Here is a 21867-nt window from a genome sequence, read left to right on the forward strand (position 1 = left end):
ATTATGCAAAAACTACTTTATAAACAGACAGTAGCCGATCAGCCTTAATGATGGTAGATCTGCTGTTAGTGTTAACAAGATATGTACAGGCGGGCATAGCAACGGTAACTAAGGCTGCTGGTGCTTAGCAACAAACAGTGAGCAGTGTGAGATGAGAAACCCAGATCTTAAGATTGTGTGTGTGTCTGTGTGTGTGTGTGTGTGTGTGTGTGTGTGTGTGTGTGTGTGTGTGTGTGTAGCTCTGTGGCTGAGCAGAAGACCACAGTCAGTATCCTGGACGACATCGGCAGCATGTTCGACGACCTGGCCGACCAGCTGGACGCCATGTTGGAGTAACCACCGAAACCGGTCAGCATGTCTCCATGGCAACGCTGCAGCAGGACCGACTCACGATGGCACAATGGGCAAAATGCCTCTCTCTCTTTCTCTCTCTCTCTTTCTCTCTCTCTCTCTCTCTCAATCTCTGTCTCTCTCTCCTTCTGTTCATCCACTCTCTCCCTTGTCGTCCGTCCCTCGCTGCTCTGGAATAACCTCGTTCATCCTCCTCTTCCTCTCACCACCTGTTGCTGACGAAGAAAACGATGGCGCAGCGATGCAACCGGCCTGGACGTGACGTGGAAGTGGGAGAGGGCGTGCAAGAAAAATGGATGGATAGAGTAAGAGAGAGAGAGAGACACTAGAGAGCGGTTTAAAAAAAGGACCAAAAAACGACTTATGGGAGAGAGGAAATAAAAAAAAAAATGGAGAGACAAAGATGAAAATGGCGGAGACTGCGTTTATGAACTACGTGTGGACTCGAACAAATAAACTAAACTAATAGTGATTGAAAAACCAACTGTGTAATGAATCATAGTGTGGTATGTGTACATTCTAAGCATGGAGAGTTTATATCTACTGAAAAAGTCCTGCATTAGCACACTAATATATAATATACCGATAAATATGAATCTCTAGCTCTTTGGTTTGATGTCTTGGTTCTGTGTGGAATGGTGACCTCTGGTGTTGTGACGATGTAAATGAATTGGTGGAATTTTTTTTATCTGTGACCAAAACGAGACTATTCAGCTCCTCATGTGTGTGTGTGTGTGAGTGTGTGCGCGCGTGTGCATGTGTGTGTGTGTGTGAATGTGTGTGTGTGATGGGGAGTTTGTGGGTCGTCAGAATTTCATGATTTCAGAATCCAGTTTCCTGTCCTGGCTGTTTCCATCCTCATCGTCACCTTCAACACACTCACTCACACACAGAAGAAGCACAATGACCCATGCAGCCAGCTCGCACACACAGACACACACAGACACACAAAGACCCACACACAGGAGCCTGCACAATATAAACTCTAAGGAGAGACGGGGAGGGCGAGAGGCGACAGCAGGATGTCCTGGAAAGCAGATGTTACGTGTTGTAGATAAACCGCTGGAAGTTTGGGGAAATGGTTTCAGGATGCAGCTGAAAGAGTTTTAGTAAAACGAGGCTGAGTCTCGAGGTCAAAGGTCAGATCAGGCTCAGTCGGTCCGAACTCCCCCTGCACAAAACAAACACAAGCACCAGAGGCCGAGACAAGGCCGACGAGCCCAGACTCACTGGAAAAAACACTAAACAAGGGCAAAGCAACAAACTTCAGGTTCCCACATCCCAGATTCACATTATTTTTCTAAAAGTCTATCATTCCAGAATTAGTGATTCTAACATGTGAGTTAAAAATCCAAATAATTTCCAGAACTTTGTGTGCAGTCATTTCCAAACATTTTAAAGCAAGGATGCACTGATACAATTCAATGTGTTTTGACAAAAATATTTCAATAGCAGTTTGTGTCTAATTGGGTTTTTCCACAAAATAGTTAAATTATCTTGTTAAGAATTAGAATGAAAGCATCGTAGCCCTCGTTAGAAAAATCTGAATCCGTTAGATTCTTCATGTTTCATAGATAAGTAACATCTGGAAATGTACGTGACGCTTTCTAATGAGATTTTATTAAAGGACGCATAAACAAAAAGTACCGGCCCCAGTGCAGAACCTTGTAGAACTCCATGACTAACTTTTGTCTGCATGGAGGAGTTATTGTTCACTTGATAATTTGGAATCTATCAGATGAGAATCACTTCCTTTGCTTGATTTAACAAGAGGGGCAGAGTCAGAATTATTTCTTCAGTGATTAAACAGAATCAAAATACTGTATTTTCCACTGATGCCATTCCAGGATTCAATCCGTCCTCGAACCATCTATAAACATCTGTATCAGGCTCACATCAGTGCATCTCTTCTTTAAGACTCTGCATCAAATCACAACTTTCCCAGGAACAAGTGTTCGACTCCTGGATTCATTTCTTCAGGATTTAAAGAAAGAAAAAAAATACACACTGGCCGAAACCCTTCCTGACACCTCAGCTGATACACCCCCTCTCATCCCACTCTCTCTCCACCGCCCACCCCCTGCTGCCATGACAATCTACATCATCTCTCTCCCCCCCCCCCCACCATCCTCATCAGGCATCACCATGGTTACTCCAGTGTGTTGCCATGACGGCGTTCTCATGAGAGTTTAAAAAGAACACGGTGTTAAGATGGAGCGAGCGGCGGGACGTGGTGAAGCTGGAGTTTGTGTTTGTGTTAACGACCTCAAGTCGACCTGACCCTGACGCCCCCCCACCAGATCTCAGCTTCACAGTCCCACAGCGGCAACACTCCGTATATAAATTATTACGACTTCAGAGAATAGCTGTGGTATTTAAATTATGATCAAATAGAGATTATATATATATGGATACTTGCAAAAACAGTGTATTTATGATGTGTGTGTCCTCCTGAAGACTATTTTTCAAAGTAAACAATCTAATCTGAGTGTTGAATCCGTTTCGCTTCTCCATGCTTCAGTGGGCCGAGCTGACGAATTACCGCAGGAAGTCGGGATATTTCCAGGAAGCTTTTTTTATTGTCATTATTATTTTTTGTCATGTTTTTTTCCTCTGCCTACGTGTGTACGTGTGTCCAGCCGGATGTGGCAAAGTGTAAAATGCAAGCGATTCTTGTTGTATAATTTTTGAGTTGTTTTCAAATGCAACATTCTGTTTTTCTTTGAAACATGTGCCTTGCTTTGTGATTTTGGTCTGACTAAAATACAGTAGATGGGTATGTACAACAAGTGGGGATCCTTCTCTGTGTTACTTCATTCTCATCATAAAACAAGAGTTAGCGTCGCGGAGTCGAATCAACGACAGGACACATCGTGGGAAACGTGGTCTCCAGCTTTGTTTCTGAGTTAATGAGTTGAATAATGAACACGGTAAAGCTGACCTTTGACCTCTTAGATTTAAAATACCTTCACGTAGCCACATTTGTTCCCGATGTAATGAAAATTCCCTCCAGACGTTCCTGAGATGTCGAAGTAACCTTGACCTCTGACCTTTCACGGCAAAAATCAATTCATCCTAACGTCTGCGTGAACGTTTCAGCTCAATTTTAAGACGTTTCTGAAAAATCACAGATTACAATCTCACGGCTGTCGTCTGTGCAGAACAAGACACTTTCAAATCAGTTATTTAAACAAAACCCAATAATCTACAGCGACGTATTGTCCCCCACTAACACCAGTGAACAGACACAGACCTGTACAGAGTCTTCTCCAGATGATTGGACCTGGATTCACGTTCCTGCTGCGTCATGGTTCCTCCAGTCGGCTGCTTCTCTAATGTCTCACTTGGTAAAAACCACAGACTGTAAATGAAGATGGACGACGAGTCTTCACTTCCTTCACTCTACAAATATGACATTACATCCTGGTTTTATATAATACCAATTTAAGTCAGCATGAAACAAGTGATCATATTTCCCCAGAAGTCAATTTATTTGTTGAAACTTAATCGATTAAAATATCCTTTAATACTAAACATTTAATTCCTCTTACGATGGTTTAAATTTTACTGACGTAAATCATGACAATTCTGACTTTATAGGTCCAATTTCAATGGTGCAAAAAAAAATTCTGGCATCAAAATATTCACTGATATGACAAGTATTAGTATTAGGAACCATGACTCTAATCTCCCTCGTACCATCGTCCCTCTAAAGGCGGCAGATTAAATCAGCATGTTGCCTCTTCTCCTTCCCTGGTCTCAATGAGGACGCCTCTCCTGCTGCAGGCGTTATTTAGAAGTGTGTGTCTGTGTGTGTGTGGGGGGGGGGGCAGGTCAGGTCAGGTGAAACCAACAGATGGTGAAAAGACACAGATGGTCAAACACGTTGTGGAGCAAAAAGTGGTTCATGTGTTTATTTAAATTTCCACCTGTGCTTATTGACCAGACGCTGAACGGTGTGCGAGAAGCCGAGTGTGTTACGTGTTGCTCTGCTGCTGACTGTGTGAAGCCTGTGTGTGTGTGTGTGTGGACAGTGGTGTGCTTGCAGTGACTGCATCTTATGGCCGTCTGCTCTGAATAAATAAATGTTATATACAAACTGTTGTTGTGTTGTGACATCTGACGGAATCGCGACAGTTCTCCCGCCTACATGTCGGTGACCAGCGACTTGAGGCTCTGCAGCATCTCTACAGTAAATGTTTAGGGAAATGTAGTATTACAGCGTTGGGCCTAGTAATAGAGACTGTACTAAATCCCATAACAGAAAATATGAATAGTAATCGTTCAAGTCACTTTCATCATTTTAAAATAGAAAACAGGATGAAATCAACAACCAACAGCAAACTGGATAAAACTCTTGTATCTGCATATTTAAAGTAAACTCTACTTTTGTATACCTCCGACAACCGGTGCAGTTCTCGTCTCTATACCTTTGTTTTCACTGTAACCTTTGACCTCCGACCACTGAAACGCCATTCAGCATAAGAATCAGCTGAAGTTAAACCGTTGAAATAAATCAGATCAACACTGATCAAAGTGTATTGTACAGTTTTATTGATCAATGACCAACTCAGGCTTAACATGGTTACAAGTTTACAAGAAATCACTGACACTGACCAGTGAGCGAACTCTCTTCCCTCCCCCCCACCCTCATCGCCAAGGCTACAGGAAGTGGGCGTCCAGATGTGTGTTGAAATGAAAACGTAATACTCCTGAACATCTGTAATCACCGGCGGCCTTCACCTCGTCGCGCGCTACAGTCTGAACGTGTCCGGGGAGATCAGGGAGATCCGAGAGAGAAATATGAATCATTACAGTCTTTCTTAGCTTCTCATCCACACGTATGGCACTCATGAAACACACACCCATGTACACAACAACAGACACATACATGCACACTAACTCCTCCTCCTCCTCCTCAGCGCCGGTCTCTCTGGTGACTGAGTCCTGGTGACGGGCACATGTCCAGACTCGGCACGTTACTTTACACAACTGTACAAGTGTCGCGTGGCTCTGGATACAGCTCTATCATGGCACTAATATAAAACTCAGTAAATCTATAGATCTGTCATTCTCTCTAAAGTCTTCGCTTATTATTCAAAGGAGTTTTGGTAACGGCTGGTTTCACAAAAACTGAACTGGGCAACGGAAATGTTGAAATGGAAGAGAAAAGGGAAGTGAAGAGACAGTCTTTCTCTGGAAATGACTTGATGCTTGTTATTAATATTCCAGCTGCTCTGTTCTGAACCAATAGAGGACAAATCACTTCTTATCTGTCAGATACAAACTTTCACACCTGTACTTTTTGAGTTCTGCTGTTTATTTTTCGCACAATGAGATTACACAAAGTCAAAGCAGAGGTCTGAACCGATGTGAACTTTGCATCACTTGAACCAGGCGACACACAGGTGGAGATTGAAGTCAGGTGAGTGACAGCGGGGGGGGGGACTGCTGCCTCATCTGTTTCTCTCCGGCGTCTCGACAAACTCGTGAAAGAATAACTGACGATGAATAAAACCTAACTCGACAGTAAATTAAAAATAATGACCAGCAGAGAGAAACAGGGCGAAAACGATTTGTCTTTTAGGGTTTATATTAATATTAAAGTGAGAGCAGCTGGCGACTGAGTTTCACTCCTACAATCAGTGGGTTACCTGTATACGTGTTGCCATGGTTACTAAAGCCTAACAAACACAGGCTTTTTGAAGCAGGCACCTTTGAGCCCCGCCCCCCCGTCCAGGGACCTTCAGATTGTCTGGGTCGGGCTCGATTACCTCTGACTCATTAAGTCACTGTTCGCATTAATTTCAGCATAAAACTGCTGCTTCTTCATTTGCATCAAATAACCTGCTCACTGCTCGAATGACCTTTATTAACTCGCCTGTGATTGGGTGGATTCTGGGATTTAAAAGTCTCATAAGTTTAAAGGTTTGCTCCGTGTTTGTGAAACCAGCCGTTACATGCGTGTGGATAGTTTACATTAGGCATCGTCAGTACAGTTCTGAAATGGCAGGTGTATCTGCAGGAAGCAGACAGGACCACCTACTACCCATAATCCTCTCTGCTTCCTGCTGTGATTACAGCGCTCATTCAATCTCAGATTTGGCGCAGTGCGTTGCAACCGTTAAGGCAGCTCGTCTTGTTTTGCCCCATAATGCACTGGGTCACAGAGAGCGTGAGCTGGAGCTGCGATCCTGAAGGTCGGGGGTCGACGCGTGGGACTGTTTGACGATTTAAAAGCAACACTTAGTAAAATAGTTCCAATGCAGCTCGGTGGTGGGGGGGTGGTTACTGTTGGTCTGCGGCTGTTAAATCACAATCAAAGAAACGGGCGTGGACGAGGAAACCTCATGGAAACTTTGATGGGATGTGATGAGCTCAGCTGAGGAGCCAGATGTTCGTTTAGCAGGTCCACACCTGGGAGGGACACAGAGGAGAGTCCAGGTTAAAGATCCAGCAAAATGACGACTCATCACAAAGTAAAAGCATTCAAACAAACAATAACACACTTTTAGTGATATTAATGTAATTCTACGTGCTTTTATTGTGAAAGATTAACACTAAGAGGGTTTCTTCTGTTTTAAAACTAACACAATGTTAAACGGGGTGGATATGAAGGACAGTGAACGTGGAAGTTGTGCAGACGACAGAAGGAAACAGATACATGTTCAGCAGCAGACACACAACAATCGGTCGCACCTTGACGGTGCTGTCCACGGCTCCGGAGAAGAGGCGCCCCCTGGAGACCGCCAGAGCCGTTACACTGCCCTGGTGTCTGAGCAGAGTCTGGGTGCAGATCATGTTATCCATGCTCCACACCTACACAACACACAAACAACATCTTAGTATACACAATCATACAAACTTCTTTCCTGTACATTCCAGCACACATATCTGGATAAATAAAAATTTGCTCTGTACGATGTAAACATGAATATAAATGGAATATTCAATTAGTAACAGCAGAATTAACTTGTTCAGAATAAGGTCAATGATCAGATTGAAGGCATCTGTGTGAACATTGTGTGTGTCTGTGTAAACATAATGTGTGTGAGTCCTCACCCTGAGGGAACGATCATAGGAGGCGCTGAACACTTTGGTCTGGTCGGGGGTGGCGATGACAGCGAGAGCATAAACAGTTCCCACGTGACCTGTGAGGGTCCGCACCTGCTCTTTAGACTCGATATCCCAAACCTGGAGAGGAGAGAGACGCACCTTCATCATCATCAAGTTCAAACGAGGACCCCATGTCCTGCAGGAGAGGACAGGTGTGTGTGTCCCTCATGTCTCTTACGTGGATGAGGTTTTCGTAGGTGCCACAGACGATGTGGTGGTTGGTGACGGCGATGGAGTAGACGCTGCCGCCGCTGGTCTGGAGGACGTGGACACACTCCAGAGAGCGGATGTCCCAGATCTGAGAGAGACGGAAAGAGGAGGACAGTGAAAATGATGTTTCAGTGTCCATTGCCATAGCAACAGTTTCCACTAGTTTCAACTGGCCAATCACAAGATAGCAATGATTGTAAATAAAGATGGACGACATGTCAGCTCCCAGAAGTAAACCCTCTCTTTGTTAGTGGATGGTATCTGTTTTTTTAAGGTTGTTTTTATCACATGATATTTTTTCAAGTGCAAACTCTTCTGATCTAAACCTATTATCAAATATATAATCGCTAAGTATAAAACGTCTTTGTTTCATAATCAGTTTTCAAGCTTTTACACGAAACTCCTTCCTCTTTCTCTGTCTGTCCCGTCCTTATGGTCTCTTTTTATTTAGCCGGTGCAACAAAGGCAAAATTAACAAAATTACAGAACTAACTATCTATGTGAAGCATTTAAACACTAATCAAACTTGTTAATAATTGAAAATACCAAATTAGAGAAGTTAATTTCTTCTAGTTTTCCACTGATACCCTGACAAACCTTATCCAGAGACTCAGGAGCTTTGGAGCCGCTCTGTGTTGAAGTTGCATAATTGCTGAAATGTTCTAAGGGACATTTTTCACTGAATATTGGCAGCATGTGTCACAGTAATTTCTGTGGCAAAACATTCTTCTAAATGACTCCTTTCCCATAACGGCTGTCTGGAGACCAACTGCTTCGCTTAGAGGCGTCATAACAAAAAGAGCTCAGAAGAATTCATCTTCGCTTTCATCTCAAAGTCGTCCACAGACGTTCCCTCAGCCCGACCCGCTCGTCATCTCGCTACAGCGTCCCCGAGGTGTTCATTAGTACCCAGCTCCAGCCAGACAGACACACAAACACACACACACACACTCACAAAGAGTCTCTCTCTCTACAATGAGACTGAATGAAGATGGTGAAAGTCGGACAGAGACAAAATGTCATTTTTCTGAAGCGAAACAAATTACTGGCCATAATATATGCAGTTAGTTTCAGCTGCTCACACACAAGTTGTCACACACACACACACACACACACACACACACACACACACACACACACACACACACACACACACACACACACACACACACACACACACACACACACACACACACACACACACACACACACACACACACACACACACACAAGCTCACGCTCACGCTCTCTCACCAGCTCACAGGTTAGTATTATAAGTAAATATGTAAATATTTCTAATGTAACCGAGGCCTGGACAAGCAACACGACAGTTATTCAAACCAAACATTGAATATGACGAATAACAATGAGTTTGGTAATGTAACACATGTTTGGCTCAAGTTGCTGCAATGCAAACTTCCCAAAAACCAGATAAAGATCATGTCAGAGCTTCTATTGTGATCTGAACTCTATAATACTAACAGCATGAAAGGTCCAGTACTGTCCATGTCCACTTACCTTGATGGTTTGGTATGAGCCGCTGTACAAGTGGTTCTGGGAGGCCACCAGTGCTCTGACCCAGTGGTTCAGACCAGTTAGTTCCTTCTTCAGTTTCAGCTCAGTGCCCACGATGTCCCACACCTGTGCACAGGAATAACGTTCATCACAAGTTTGTGACTTTGACTAACAAATTCTAATCAGTTCATTTTTGACTATAAGTAAATGTTTGTTTTCAAGTTGAAGTTCTTTGTGAAACCTTTTCAACACTTGACTCATATAGTGTGTGGCAGTAACTCACCACAATCATGAAATCACGTTGTAAAATGAAATAGGAAGCTACTTTTCAACAATAACACAATCATGGAAGGACAGAGCTGAGCTGGAGCGGATACACAATAGTTCATAATGTCACTGAGCAGATGGTGGGCAAGAAGGAAAACCCCCTGCGAGAGCGCACACAACACACAGCTCTGACAACACACAGACTAACAATCGTCCTCACTTGCTCGCTTGTACCCATGGTAACAAAGAAGAAGCTCCAGCCGTCCCTCCAACAGTTTGAGACACATTTACACTTATCTTCTAACTCAAAATTGATTTTACTGGAGGTCACTGCTGATCAGGAGTCAGGGTGAACGATGTTGGCAGTTCCCTGTCTGTGGAACAGTTTCACCTCGTTTAATGAACGGCTTCTTCTGAGGAAATCTTTAATCCAGACTCTCTCTTCTTTCATTCAAACTATATATATATAGTATATATATTGTTGGTTCAACACTTTGCTGCTTTTACTGCCATAGTTTTTAATGTCTTTATGATAGTTGGTGCTTAATAAACCGGTGTTCTTCCAAAAAAGCTTTGAAAATGAAGAAACAACACAACATACACTCTGTACTGCATCATGTGAATAGCTGTACCTTAATGGCCTTGAGGGAGCCGCTGAACAATATGTTGTGGGAGGAGACAAGAGTACACACTGGGTTGTCATGGGCACGGATAGTATTGACTTTCTGCAGAGTCTGGATGTCCCACACCTACGAGAGACACGCAGCAGTGAGACGAGAAACCACAGAAGAAAAAAATCGTTCTAAACATTTCAAAGAAGAAAGAAGCCGAGAAGTGGACGTTACTCACGATGATGGTGCAGTCTGCAGAGCCACTGTACAGCCGGTTTCTATGGAGACAGAAAACAGCAGAGTCGTTATTCTCAGTCGATATGAATTATACAATCAAAGTTTGAGTGTGTTGTTGTGCATGTGTGTATTTTATTTACCCCTGGATACACAGAGCCAACACGATGCCATCGTGGCCCTCAAGGGTTTTCTGACACTTGTAGGTGGTGCAGGTGTCCCACACCTGAGGGGAAGAAGAAGATTCAGTCATATCCTGTTAAAAAGCTTTTAGCCCGATGAGTCAACTAACACTTGTGTAAGTACAATATAAATAAATTGGTATTTCTAATACAGGGTTGTGGGCAGAAGTTTTCAGAATCTTTCAGGATGTGGGCGGGTGACAATGTGTTGGGACTGAAAATAGCACTGCTTCAAAGAACAAACACACACACACATCTACATTTAATCTTGAAAATAAGTCTTTAAACTAAAACCATCTTTCTATGAACAAGCGTTTTGGCTCTAAACCAGTTTTAATCTCTGTCCATACTAACACGCCTGAACACACAAATCATGTGACCACTCACGTACACTGGGTGTTCATGAAATAATCAATACTTAGTTTTTAGTGAAACTGCAAGTCAAACCATGACATTGTGTGCATTTGTGTTACCTTGATGGTTTTATCTGAGGATCCAGAAAAGAGCAAGTCCCCAGTGGAGTAAACACAAAGGCACCACACGGGACCCTGGTGGCCGACAAACGTCCCCTTGCACTTGAAGATCTGCTGGGGATCATATGCTACACAGGGGCACAGAGATGGGAAAGATTGCATTTTTCATTGGAATCTACAGGATACTGGAGGATATGAAGTACGGAGGAGGGAGAGTGGGGCGGGTGAGGAATACGATGAAGGCAACAGCCAGGGGAGACAGTCAGAGTCAAATCAGCACAACTACGATGTTGAAATCAAGTTTCGTCAGGTTCTTGGCAAGAATTTATCAAATGTCTTCCTCCTCTGGAGTGAATAGTGAAGCAGGACAGACAAGCAGATACTTACAGCCCAGGATTCCCATGTTGAGCCGGGCGTTTATGTGAGACAACTCATCCTGCAAAGACACACAAGAAGAATCTGAAGTATTTCCTTCGCCCATAGCTGCAAACTACTGGTTTCCTAATTCAGATTTTACCGTCGCATATACACACATTTATTCCCCTTACGTTGAGCATGGAGGCATCTCTACGAAACTCCATCAGGTCCTCGCTCAGTTTACTCTGGTTCTCATCCAACACATCTGAAAAACACACACAGGGAAAGAAAAATAATTCAATATTTGTATTCAAAATGCAAAATGTGTAAAGCTCTGTCAAAATGAGTTTGTTGTTTGAGTGAGTGTGAATAAGTAGAATGTTTCCTCTTTCATTCCTGAAAGAATGAGGTCCAGCCGGTCCCTACATGAAAACCACTAAATACCTGGAACACGCAACAGAATTAATCACCACATGTGGCTGCAGGGGGCGCTGTTGCTCAGTGAACGTTATATGGTGTTGCTTTAAAGTCTGACCATGACCAGACCCATCAACCCGACAAAATAACCTGTCCCTATAATTCAAGACCTGTTCTTGTGTGAGTATGAATTGATTGGGTGAAATTATCTGTGAATTAATTCCTCCTTTGATATTTCAGAAACGAGAAGCCACATTGTTAAGAAAAACCTTTATATACACAAGTAATTGCAACTTGTTTAAGAAGGTAAAACAAAGATTGAATCTTACCGAACTTGAGCTCCATGTTCTTCTCTAGCTGATCTAATTTCTCCGACAGTTTTCCCAGCATGGAGCGAAGGAAAGCAATGTCTTGGTCCTTCTGGGACAGAGTCAACTGCATCTCGTGGAACCTAAAGGTCAAAGGTGGGAGATCGTATACGGATCAGAGATCTGATGAACAGATACTCAGTTCTTCAGATACAAACACAGTGTGAAGTGTTTATTAGAACCAATAGCTTCAGGTCTGCTCACCTGTCGTCAGTCTGCTGCAGAAACTCCTTCAGTCCCTCAAATTTACAAACCTCCAGATGTGTTTCATACGTGTCTTGGTTACCGATGAACGTACAGCTGTCCCAGACAAGGAGAGTCAAATTAGTGAAAGGTAGATGAGGGGAAACAAAAAGCCATTTCTACCAAGTGGTGACTTACCCATATTTGGAGTGTGGACATTTGATGTGCTCACATTCTTTGAGGTGAGCCTCCAGGTTCATGGTGAGCAGCGGGGGGCAGGAGGGGTTGTTGGGACAGCGGACTGGCCTGTAGTCACAACTGGCCTCATGTTCTCTGTAGAGACCCAGAGAGTTAGGGTGGAGGGGGGGGGGGAGGGGGTCAGTAAAAGAATTGCAAATAGTTTCTTCAGCCAATGTGCATTCATATGCAAGCAGCAGGAATCCAGCATCCTCAGTTCTTACCCCCGTGTGGTGAGTTTAATGGTGAACGGGCAGCCCAGTGGGTCCACCTCGTACGCTCCAGGCTTCCCAGCCACTGTGGGATTGGAGGCCGTGGCCCCCCCCGCGCTGCTGGCTGTGGCCCTGCAGCCGTATTTACAGTGGATGAAGAGCTCTCCTATCTGCTCGGCCACTGCGATGTTGTTTACCACCACTGTGAGCTTAGCTGCGTCCACTGGGCACTTGTCTGTGAGGGAAACCAACACGAGGGTGAGCTTTCAATACACTACGCTTCTACGTGAATTATTAAAGTTATTAATGCCACATGTCTCTCACCTGAAGTCAAGGCACATCGTCTGCAGAAGGTGTGCTAAGGAAGGAGGGAAACAGGCAGAGTGACTTTTTTTTAAATCATATTTTCTTCTCCTTATTAATAATAATAACCTCATGAAGTTAACTTACCCCACACGTAGTGATGACAGGGTCTTTGAAGACACTACAGCAGAGCTGACAGCACAGTTTCACTGACGGCTGTTCAGCAAACACCTGGGACTCCTGCACAGATACACAAATGTGTTACTATAATCAGTTTGTGGTGTGTGTGTGTGTGTGTGTGTGTGTGTGTGTGTGTGTGTGTACATGCATTAATTAATGTGATAGTGGGCATATGTTTATGATGACTGTCATATACAAAAGTCTGAGACCACGAATGATGAAGGTGGTCTCAGACTTTATGTGGTACTGTCTACAATATGTTTGCAAAGGGCGAGATACCGTGTCGTCCTCCTCTTCGTGAAGAGAGAATGTTGAGCGCAGGGACATGTTGGACTCGGAATGGAGAGATCGGATTGAGATGGCTGAATCTGACCGCCGAGGAGTACCGATGAGAGGCTGAGGGGACGGGAGGAGGCAATAGAAAGAAGAAGAGGTTCGACAATATATACAGGACAAGAAAGAAGTTTTTACACCCCCAGCTCATCTAAATGTATCAGCTTGAGTTTGCAAAGGTATAAGGACGGAGTGGAAAAACATAAAATCCTAAATGTATGTACCATTCCATCGTCATCATCCCGAGGGGAGTAGGTGAGAGTGCTGGAGGAGGAGGGCGTTCTCCTGTGCTGCTTGTAGGTGCTGGACCCTTCTGCTGAAAACAGGAAGGCAAGTTCATGAGCGTGAATTACAGGAATTATGTCTCTTAAGCAAACACAGAAAAACTGAAAAACAGAGGATCAAATAGCTTTTAGAAGAGAGAGGAGGATGAAGTGTCACCTTTAGCTCCAGCAGCCACGGCTGAGAAGGTCGGGCCGAACGACGCCTCCATCCTGCTCTGCTGTGACGAAGGGAGGGACCGACAAGAGAAAGATCATGTAGTTAGACCACAAAACTATACTTGTGACACACGTCTGGTTTTTTAGAGTCTCTTTCCTGTCCACAAGAGTCTCTCTCACCACACTGCTGGAGTCTGCAGGGGGGGGTGGGCTGCTGGAGATGGCTGCTGTGACGGCGGCTGCTACTGCTTCTTCTTCTCTGGAGTATTGATTGTAGTGAGACGTCCTACAACCCAGAGCACTTACACGCTCACAAGGAATCACTAGCAGCCAGTTGAGCAGCTATGCCTGGTGAGAGCAAAGAGGAATGAAGGACATTAGTGAGGACAAAAGTGAAATAAAACTATTTAGACTTTCCTCTACGCAACACAGCTGGAGCCTGACAGAAAACAGGTTGAATACATTATGTTCTCCTTATGTCGGCTCCATGTATTAACAGAGAAAAACACACACCCACGCATTTGGCCCAAGAATTATTGGCAAACGTCAGCAGGGACGATGCAGCTTAAAGCCTCGATGATAAGAATCAATGCACAGGGAAATAAGTTCCTTGTGGAGATTTTACAGTCGAGTAACTTTTATTGAATAAAGGTTTGACCCACTTCATTAGCTGCAGGTACAACAACACAATCCAACATCAATTCTCCACAGAACTTACAGCAAAGAAGAACATTTTCTTTCAGGATTTTGGTTGTATCTGGTTTGTATTTAAGTCTAAATCTTTGGTATCATGACAACGACACAACACACCGATGTTTTCTGCCAAGTAAGTGATTCTCCAGAGACATGAACACAGCTGAAACAGCCAGAGAGAAACACACAACAGCTGTGAGAGTGAGGAGAGCAGCCCGGCTCTCATCAACGTGATTCAAGACACCAACAGCTACAGATGTAAGGAGATGATCCAGAGTTCACTACAGGTCTTTCCTAACTCCTTATTGCCTCTTCTTCAATTCTATCCTTGACCTTGTGATGTCGTCCCACATGGGTCAAGGAACAGTGGTGAGGAAAGAAGGAGATTATTTGGACTTTTCCACCACAGACAATTAAACACTGATGTAAACACAAAGGTATGCAGACTGTCAGCTCATATTGTAACAGGCTGTGAAACGATCCAGGATCACTAATCTGCCCCGAGCAGCGTCCCTGTGATGGAGGGATGACTCTCGCTCCTCTGCTCCTCTCACCAGGGCCTTCACACTTTTTAATTCTGTACGAATGTCTTCCTGTGTCATTTCAATCCTAATATTCTTGCCATGTTTTGGTTAATGACAGTTATGATCTCTGCTTCACTTAATGGTTCTCGTATGTCGATTAACGATCGTGTTAATGACTGTTCGGCCAATAAATCTGCCTCCTCATCGCCGTCCACTCCCACGTGAGCAGGAAGCCAGAAGAAGGAGATATTCAACCGTCTCTGATGTAATCTGAGGAGCAGATGAACAATTTCATAGACAACATTTTGCCTGCCTGCAGATTGGATGGACCTAAAGGGATTGTTCACAGAAAAATAAAAATGCACTCATCATCTACTCGCCACTACGATGAAGGGATGAAAACACTGCTGGAGTTTCAGCCAAATCCAATACAACAGCTTCTGTGGTGTCATCAGAGTGTCCAGAAGTTCCGATATTCCAGTTCGACTCGAAATGGCACCATTTACACCAAGTTTTAAGTCTAAATGTCCGATGCTAACGGCACGCCCTTTGGCGAGGGCTAGTGTGCAGGTGAATGCGGCACCGATGATGATATCAGACGTCATCGAGGCTAAAAACCTGGTGTGAATGAAGCCATTTTGAGTCTAATGGATTGTCTGGGCTTGTGGATACTTTGATGACACCACAGGAGAATGTTGTGTTTCTTTCTGTTGTTTTTAAAAATGTTAAGAATTGATCCCCATTTACTTTGATTGAATTGGACTTGGCTGCAACGCTGTTCATCCCCGAGTCTCCAGAAGTGTTTTGTGGACTCAAACACTTGAGTGTAATGTGTATGCCACTCCATTAGCATATTGGTGGGTAGATAATCATGATTTTCATTTTAAGGTGGAACTTTCCCTTTAAGAGTGGTGATGGCTGACATGCTGTCGTATGAGATGATGACCTCACTGACCTGGTCACCGACACAGCACAGACACACACTCAGTTGTGTAAACTGACAGGAGGTGTGTGACTCGTCTTGTAAGAGTTGTGTGTCTGTGCTCACAGGGGAGATTCCGGTAAAGAGGAGCCAGAGGAGGGGGGCGGGACACACACACACACACACACACACACAACACAACACACACACAGACACACACAGAGAGAAACACACAAAGTTTCACACTGACAGCTCGGTGGCTACACGTTCAAACATGCTAACCCTGCAGCCTTGACACGTTAGCCGCTGTCCAAGCTAACATGCTAACGACACCGCTTCCTGTCACTCGTGTAAACAACCGGTCACAACTGCGGTAACAAGCTAGCTAAAGTAGCGGCTATGCTAGCTGAAGTTAGCCGGGCGCTAGCTGCTGTGTTCCGGGTCGCAGCCCGTCGCGGCCCCGGGCCCCGCAGCGGAGGATCGTCCCCGGGGATCCTCGGCCTCCGACCCGGCTCCGGTCACCTCAGGTTCGGACTCACCATGGTTCTGTTCGCGGCAGCGCAGCTTCCACCGCTGCGGACGAATTCCTCAAATCTCCCCTTCGCTCTGGTTCGGCCGCGGTGCACTGTGGGTAATGCAGTAGAGCACGTCCGACTGTCAGTGTGAGGATCCCCAGCTTGGGACTACGCTACCCACAATGCACCGCGTCGCTGTCAGTTACCACCGCAAACCGACTGCGGAGGAACCCGCGATTCACGAACCGGTCCACGGATTGGCTCGTGCAGCCACCGGAGACCTCACGCGACCATCAGCGTCACGTGTGTACGGTGAACGCACGTGCACGGTGGGGTGATGGAGAGAGACACCTGCAGAGAAAGAGAGAGGGGGGGGGGAGAGAGAGGGAGAGAGACACCTGCAGAGAGAGAGGGGGGGGGGGGGAGAGACAGAGAGAGGGAGAGAGAGAGAAAGAGACAGACAGAGAGACACCTGCAGAGAGAGGGGGGGGGGGAGAGAGAGAGAGAGACACCTGCAGAGAGGGGGGGGACAGAGAGAGGGAGAGAGAGAGAAAGGGACAGACAGAGAGACACCTGCAGAGAGAGGGGGGAGGGGGGAGAGGATGAGAGAGAGAAAGAGACAGACAGAGAGACACCTGCAGAGAGAGAGAGACAGAGAGAGAGACAGACAGACAGACAGAGAGGGAGACAGACAGACAGACAGACAGAAAGACAGGGAGGGAGAGAGAGAGAGAGACAGACAGACAGACAGGGATGGAGACAGGCAGAGAGGGAGACAGACAGACAGGGATGGAGACAGACAGAGAGGGAGACAGATATGGGGTGCCGTTTGTCAAGCAGCTCACGCTGAAAATAACCAACATTTTGTCACATTTAGCTTCAAACCATGTTTAAAAAACTGGTGTGAATTTTTGAGAGTCACTTTTTTGCACATTTACAACAATATTTGTCAACTTAGAGATATTTTAAATATTTAAATCAATATGTTAAATGTTACACTTAAATGTTAAATCTAAATGCTAAATCTAAATCTAAATGTTAAATTTAAATCTAAATGTTAAATTTAAATCTAAATGTTAAATCTAAATCTAAATGTTAAATTTAAATCTAAATGTTAAATCTAAATGTTAAATTTAAATCTAATTGTTAAATTTAAATTTAAATGTTAAATCTGAATCTAAATCTAAATGTTAAATCTAAATGTTAAATCTAAATGTTAAATCTAAATCTAAATGTTAAATTTAAATCTAAATGTTTAATATAAATGTTAAATTTAAATCTAAATGTTAAATCTAAATCTAAATATAAATGTTAAATCTAAATGTTTCGGGTGAAACTAAATATTTAGCTAATATGCAAATTCAAATGCCGGTTACAGGAAGTAGTAACAAAATAAAAGCTCGAGGAAGTCAGAGTGTGTTTATTACGGAGCCCACCAGGGGACACGGGGGGAAATGAGGACAGCAAAATGACTTTTGCGAGATCCCGAGAAAGTTTAGGACAATGTAGATCCGGGTATCTCATAATAATGACATATTAAGTCATTATTATGAGATACGGGTTGTGGGCAGGGCGCCAAAGAGCAGGGAAGCGGAGGCTGAGCGGCTGCTGGGACAGCAGCCCTACTCGCGGAAGTGGGCGACTGTGCATCGATAGAGAGACATAACAGGATCGATCCATGTTTTCTGCTCCGTTCATTGTCTTAGCGAAGCCCTGTGTGTGTCTGTGTCTGCTTCCGCCTCACGTCCCTCTGTCCCCTGCTCACTTTACACTTTAACAATAAACACCAGCGCTGATCACAAGTTATTAGGACACCTACAGGACTGATGTTATGATCTCATACTATCTCATAATAATGAGATACTGACTGCAGGGTCTGTCATGGGAGACTGTGTGTGTGGGGGGGGGGCTGTGTGCTTGTGTGTGTGTGTGTGTGTTGGGGGGGTGTATGCTTGTCTCTGTTCCTCTTCACTAAAACTGATAATCACATGTATTTTTTAGTTATTATCCGATGATGACCGATCATGACTTCGGATCGCTCCGTCACTTTAACGCTGACAGTCCTGACTGTGCGCGTCACGTTCTGCTCGTGTTGTTTGGAGCAGGGACTACATGCACACGGTGTTTAAACATGTGTTTCATGAGCTCAAACAAACACAAAGTAAACATCAGTCCTGTAGGTGTCCTAATAACTTGTGATCAGCGCTGGTGTTTATTGTTAAAGTGTAAAGTGAGCGGGGGACAGAGGGAAGTGAGGCGGAAGCAGACTCCGACACACACAGGGCGACCGGACCTTTAATGAGCGTCTGTTCTGATGCTGGAGCAGCGCTGGTTATAATGATTCAGCGGCAGCACATCGCTAAGACAATGAACGGAGCAGAAAACATGGATCGATCCTGTTATGTCTCTGTATCGATGCACAGTCGCCCACTTCCGCGAGTAGGGCTGCTGTCCCCACAGCCGCTCAGCCTCCGCTTCTCTGCTCTGTGGCGCCCTGCCCACAACCCGTATCTCATAATAATGACTTAATATGTCATTATTATGAGATACCCGGATCTACATTGTCCTAAACTTTCTCGGGATCTCGCAAAAGTCATTTTGCTGTCCTCATTTCCCCCCGTGTCTCCTGGGGGGCTCCGTAATAAACACACTCTGACTTCCTCGAGCTTTTATTTTGTTACTACTTCCTGTAACCGGCATTTGAATTTGCATATTAGCTAAATATTTAGTTTCACCCGAAACATTTAGATTTAAGATTTATATTTAGATTTAACATTTAGATTTAAATTTAACATTTACATTTAAATTTAACATTTAGATTAAACATTTAGATTTAAATTTAGATTTAACATTTAGATTTAGATTTAACATTTAGATTTAACATTTATATTTAGATTCAGATTGAACATTTAGATTTAAATTTAACAATTAGATTTAAATTTAACATTTAGATTTAAATTTAACATTTAGATTTAGATTTAGCATTTAGATTTAACATTTAACATTTAAGTGTTACATTTAACATTTGGATTTAAATATTTAAAATATCTCCAAGTTGACAAATATTGTTGTAAATGTGCAAAAAAGTGACTCTCAAAAATTCACACCAGTTTTTTAAACATGGTTTGAAGCTAAATGTGACAAAATGTTGCTGTTATTTTCAGCGTGAGCTGCTTGACAAACGGCACCCCATAGACAGACAGGGATGGAGACAGAAAGACAGAAAGACAGGGATGGAGACAGACAGAGAGGGAGAGAGACAGACAGAAAGACAGGGATGGAGACCGACAGACAGAAAGACAGGGATGGAGACAGACAGAGAGGGAGAGAGAGAGAGACAGACAGACAGACAGACAGACAGACAGACAGGGATGGAGACAGACAGAGAGGGAGAGAGAGACAGACAGACAGACAGACAGGGATGGAGACAGGCAGAGAGGGTGAGAGAGAGAGACAGACAGAGAGAGAGAGAAACAGACAGACACAGAGAGAGACAGGGATGGAGACAGACAGACAGACAGAGAGAGAGAGAGAGAGAATTATAATATTACAACAGTCTTTTCTAGAGGAAATAACACAGTATGTGAGATTTGTTGTTGATGTTAATAAAACATCTGGATCTGGTGAATTTATATGAGGTTTCATTAGAGGACTGTTGGGCCTTGGTGGAGGAATACCAGGAATCAGCTGAGGTATTAGCCCATGTTGTGTTTTCATTCTGATGGACGTGCAGACTCACAGTGAAACAACAAAACCCAGAATCCCTGTTGAGAGCAATGGACTGATCGCATTAGATTAGACTGAATTCAACTGTAAAGTCTGTTTTCAGTGATTACATCATTGTGTCTGAGTGCAAAGGTTGATATTTAACCTCATGCATGTTAGTGGATGGGACATGGACCAATATTTCCTCCAAGTGCAACTCGACCCGTCTAGACACACAGAACTGACAGAATATAATAGAGTAGAACTTTACTGTCAACCAAAGAACAACAACATGAGGCCAGAGAATCATGAAAACAACAACAATAGAGACACAGTCATTAAAACAGGCAACAACATAAAACTACATTAAATAAACAATGGAACAAGTGAAGGTATATTATACACTTTTGTATTCTATTGTATGACACCTTGCTGTCACCACAAGAGGGCGCTGCTTATCTAGATGTAGTAAGAAACACCGTCCTCCTCTGATGGCTGATGACTCTTTAAATACTGGGAGAGAAAATGGCTTAAAATGATATAAACAGAATATTTATCTATAGTAAATTAAAATGCATCAACTAAAACAGCTAATAGATCACGTGGCGATTTCAAAGTACAGTGATTGTCATGTGTCACAATTGAAGTATCCCAGTTGTCAAATGTTTTATTTTACATTTGAAGTGTCAAAATACAGAATTAGAGTAAATGTACCGACTGAAACAATCCATGTTAAATAAACACCACATTTAGATCCTCGTGCACGTTGATGAAGCCGTGGAGACGTGGGTGGGAACCTGGTCTTCTCAGCAGTGTGATGTACAGTGTGTGTGTGTGTGTGGGGGGGGGGGGGGGGTGGTGGATCTTTTATCACCACACATGGAGCTGGTACGTGAACAGATGCCCACATGCAAGAGAGAGGGAGCTGGAAATAGAAAGACAGGAATACCAGTAATGCTGTAATGCACCAATGAATAAGAGATGGTTTCAATGCAGCTTTGTTGGTGTGTGCACACAACACACACACAAACACACACACACACACTAGCACACACACAGCTCCATTAAAGGAAGCGCAGGCCATTAGTAGTTTTATCTTCTTTGTATGGGACAGCGCTGAAAAGAGTCCCATCTCCCTCCACCCCAGGCCCCACTCAGACGCACACAGACAGACACACAACCTCCTATTGTGCGATGCTGATGTTTTGGACGACACACTGTTGACATGTTTGTTCGGATGTCGATCACAACAGAGAGTGATTCAGCTTCATTCTTCATTTAGAAAAAAGTCTTGATGCTGATTCGACGCCTCCAACATCTTTACGTGTGTGTGTGGTTGTGTGTGTGTGTGTGTGTGTTTGTGTCACTCTCCTTGAATGTGTCATTACCAAATGTTTCACCTCGCTTCTTCATTCACAAAACCTCTGTGCAGACGAGCCTGCCTGAAACAGCTGACAGCGCACAGAGCTTTGTCCTCCTGTCTCCTCTCTCTCCTGTCTTATCCTGACCGACTGCATGA

General features: G+C 43.9%; 2 protein-coding genes across 5 annotated transcripts in view; one reads left to right on the forward strand and one right to left on the reverse strand.

Annotated features, from left to right (window-relative positions):
• caskin1 (CASK interacting protein 1) overlaps window positions 1-2438 on the forward strand; it is a 66437-nt gene extending 63999 nt beyond the window's left edge. Inside the window, exon 25 of the mRNA XM_061090370.1 lies at window positions 240-2438. Coding sequence (XP_060946353.1) covers window positions 240-336 — 97 coding nt within the window. The 3' untranslated portion in view covers window positions 337-2438. The remainder of the gene's footprint in view (window positions 1-239) is intronic.
• A 2464-nt stretch (window positions 2439-4902) lies between these two features.
• Window positions 4903-14330, reverse strand: traf7 (TNF receptor-associated factor 7). Of its 4 annotated transcripts, none has more exons than XM_061089457.1 (21): window positions 14170-14330; window positions 13991-14051; window positions 13774-13865; window positions 13496-13612; window positions 13184-13276; window positions 13058-13091; window positions 12746-12968; window positions 12483-12617; window positions 12306-12401; window positions 12063-12184; window positions 11508-11581; window positions 11347-11395; window positions 10960-11087; window positions 10448-10530; window positions 10309-10348; window positions 10092-10208; window positions 9196-9318; window positions 7646-7765; window positions 7414-7545; window positions 7051-7170; window positions 4903-6768 (listed from the first exon to the last, which is right to left on the reverse strand). In XM_061089457.1, the coding sequence occupies exons 2-21, from the start codon at window positions 14040-14042 to the stop codon at window positions 6754-6756; spliced, it is 1965 nt and encodes a 654-aa protein (XP_060945440.1). In that variant the 5' UTR covers window positions 14043-14051; window positions 14170-14330; the 3' UTR covers window positions 4903-6753. The 4 variants fall into 4 exon arrangements, with proteins under 4 accessions (XP_060945440.1, XP_060945439.1, XP_060945438.1 ...); XM_061089456.1 differs by having other exon boundaries at window positions 11493-11581; XM_061089455.1 differs by having other exon boundaries at window positions 13774-13862; window positions 14170-14232.
• Window positions 14331-21867: the final 7537 nt, after the last annotated feature.

The sequence above is a fragment of the Limanda limanda genome, chromosome 17, assembly GCF_963576545.1.
Source record: "Limanda limanda chromosome 17, fLimLim1.1, whole genome shotgun sequence".
Classification (NCBI taxonomy): domain Eukaryota; kingdom Metazoa; phylum Chordata; class Actinopteri; order Pleuronectiformes; family Pleuronectidae; genus Limanda; species Limanda limanda.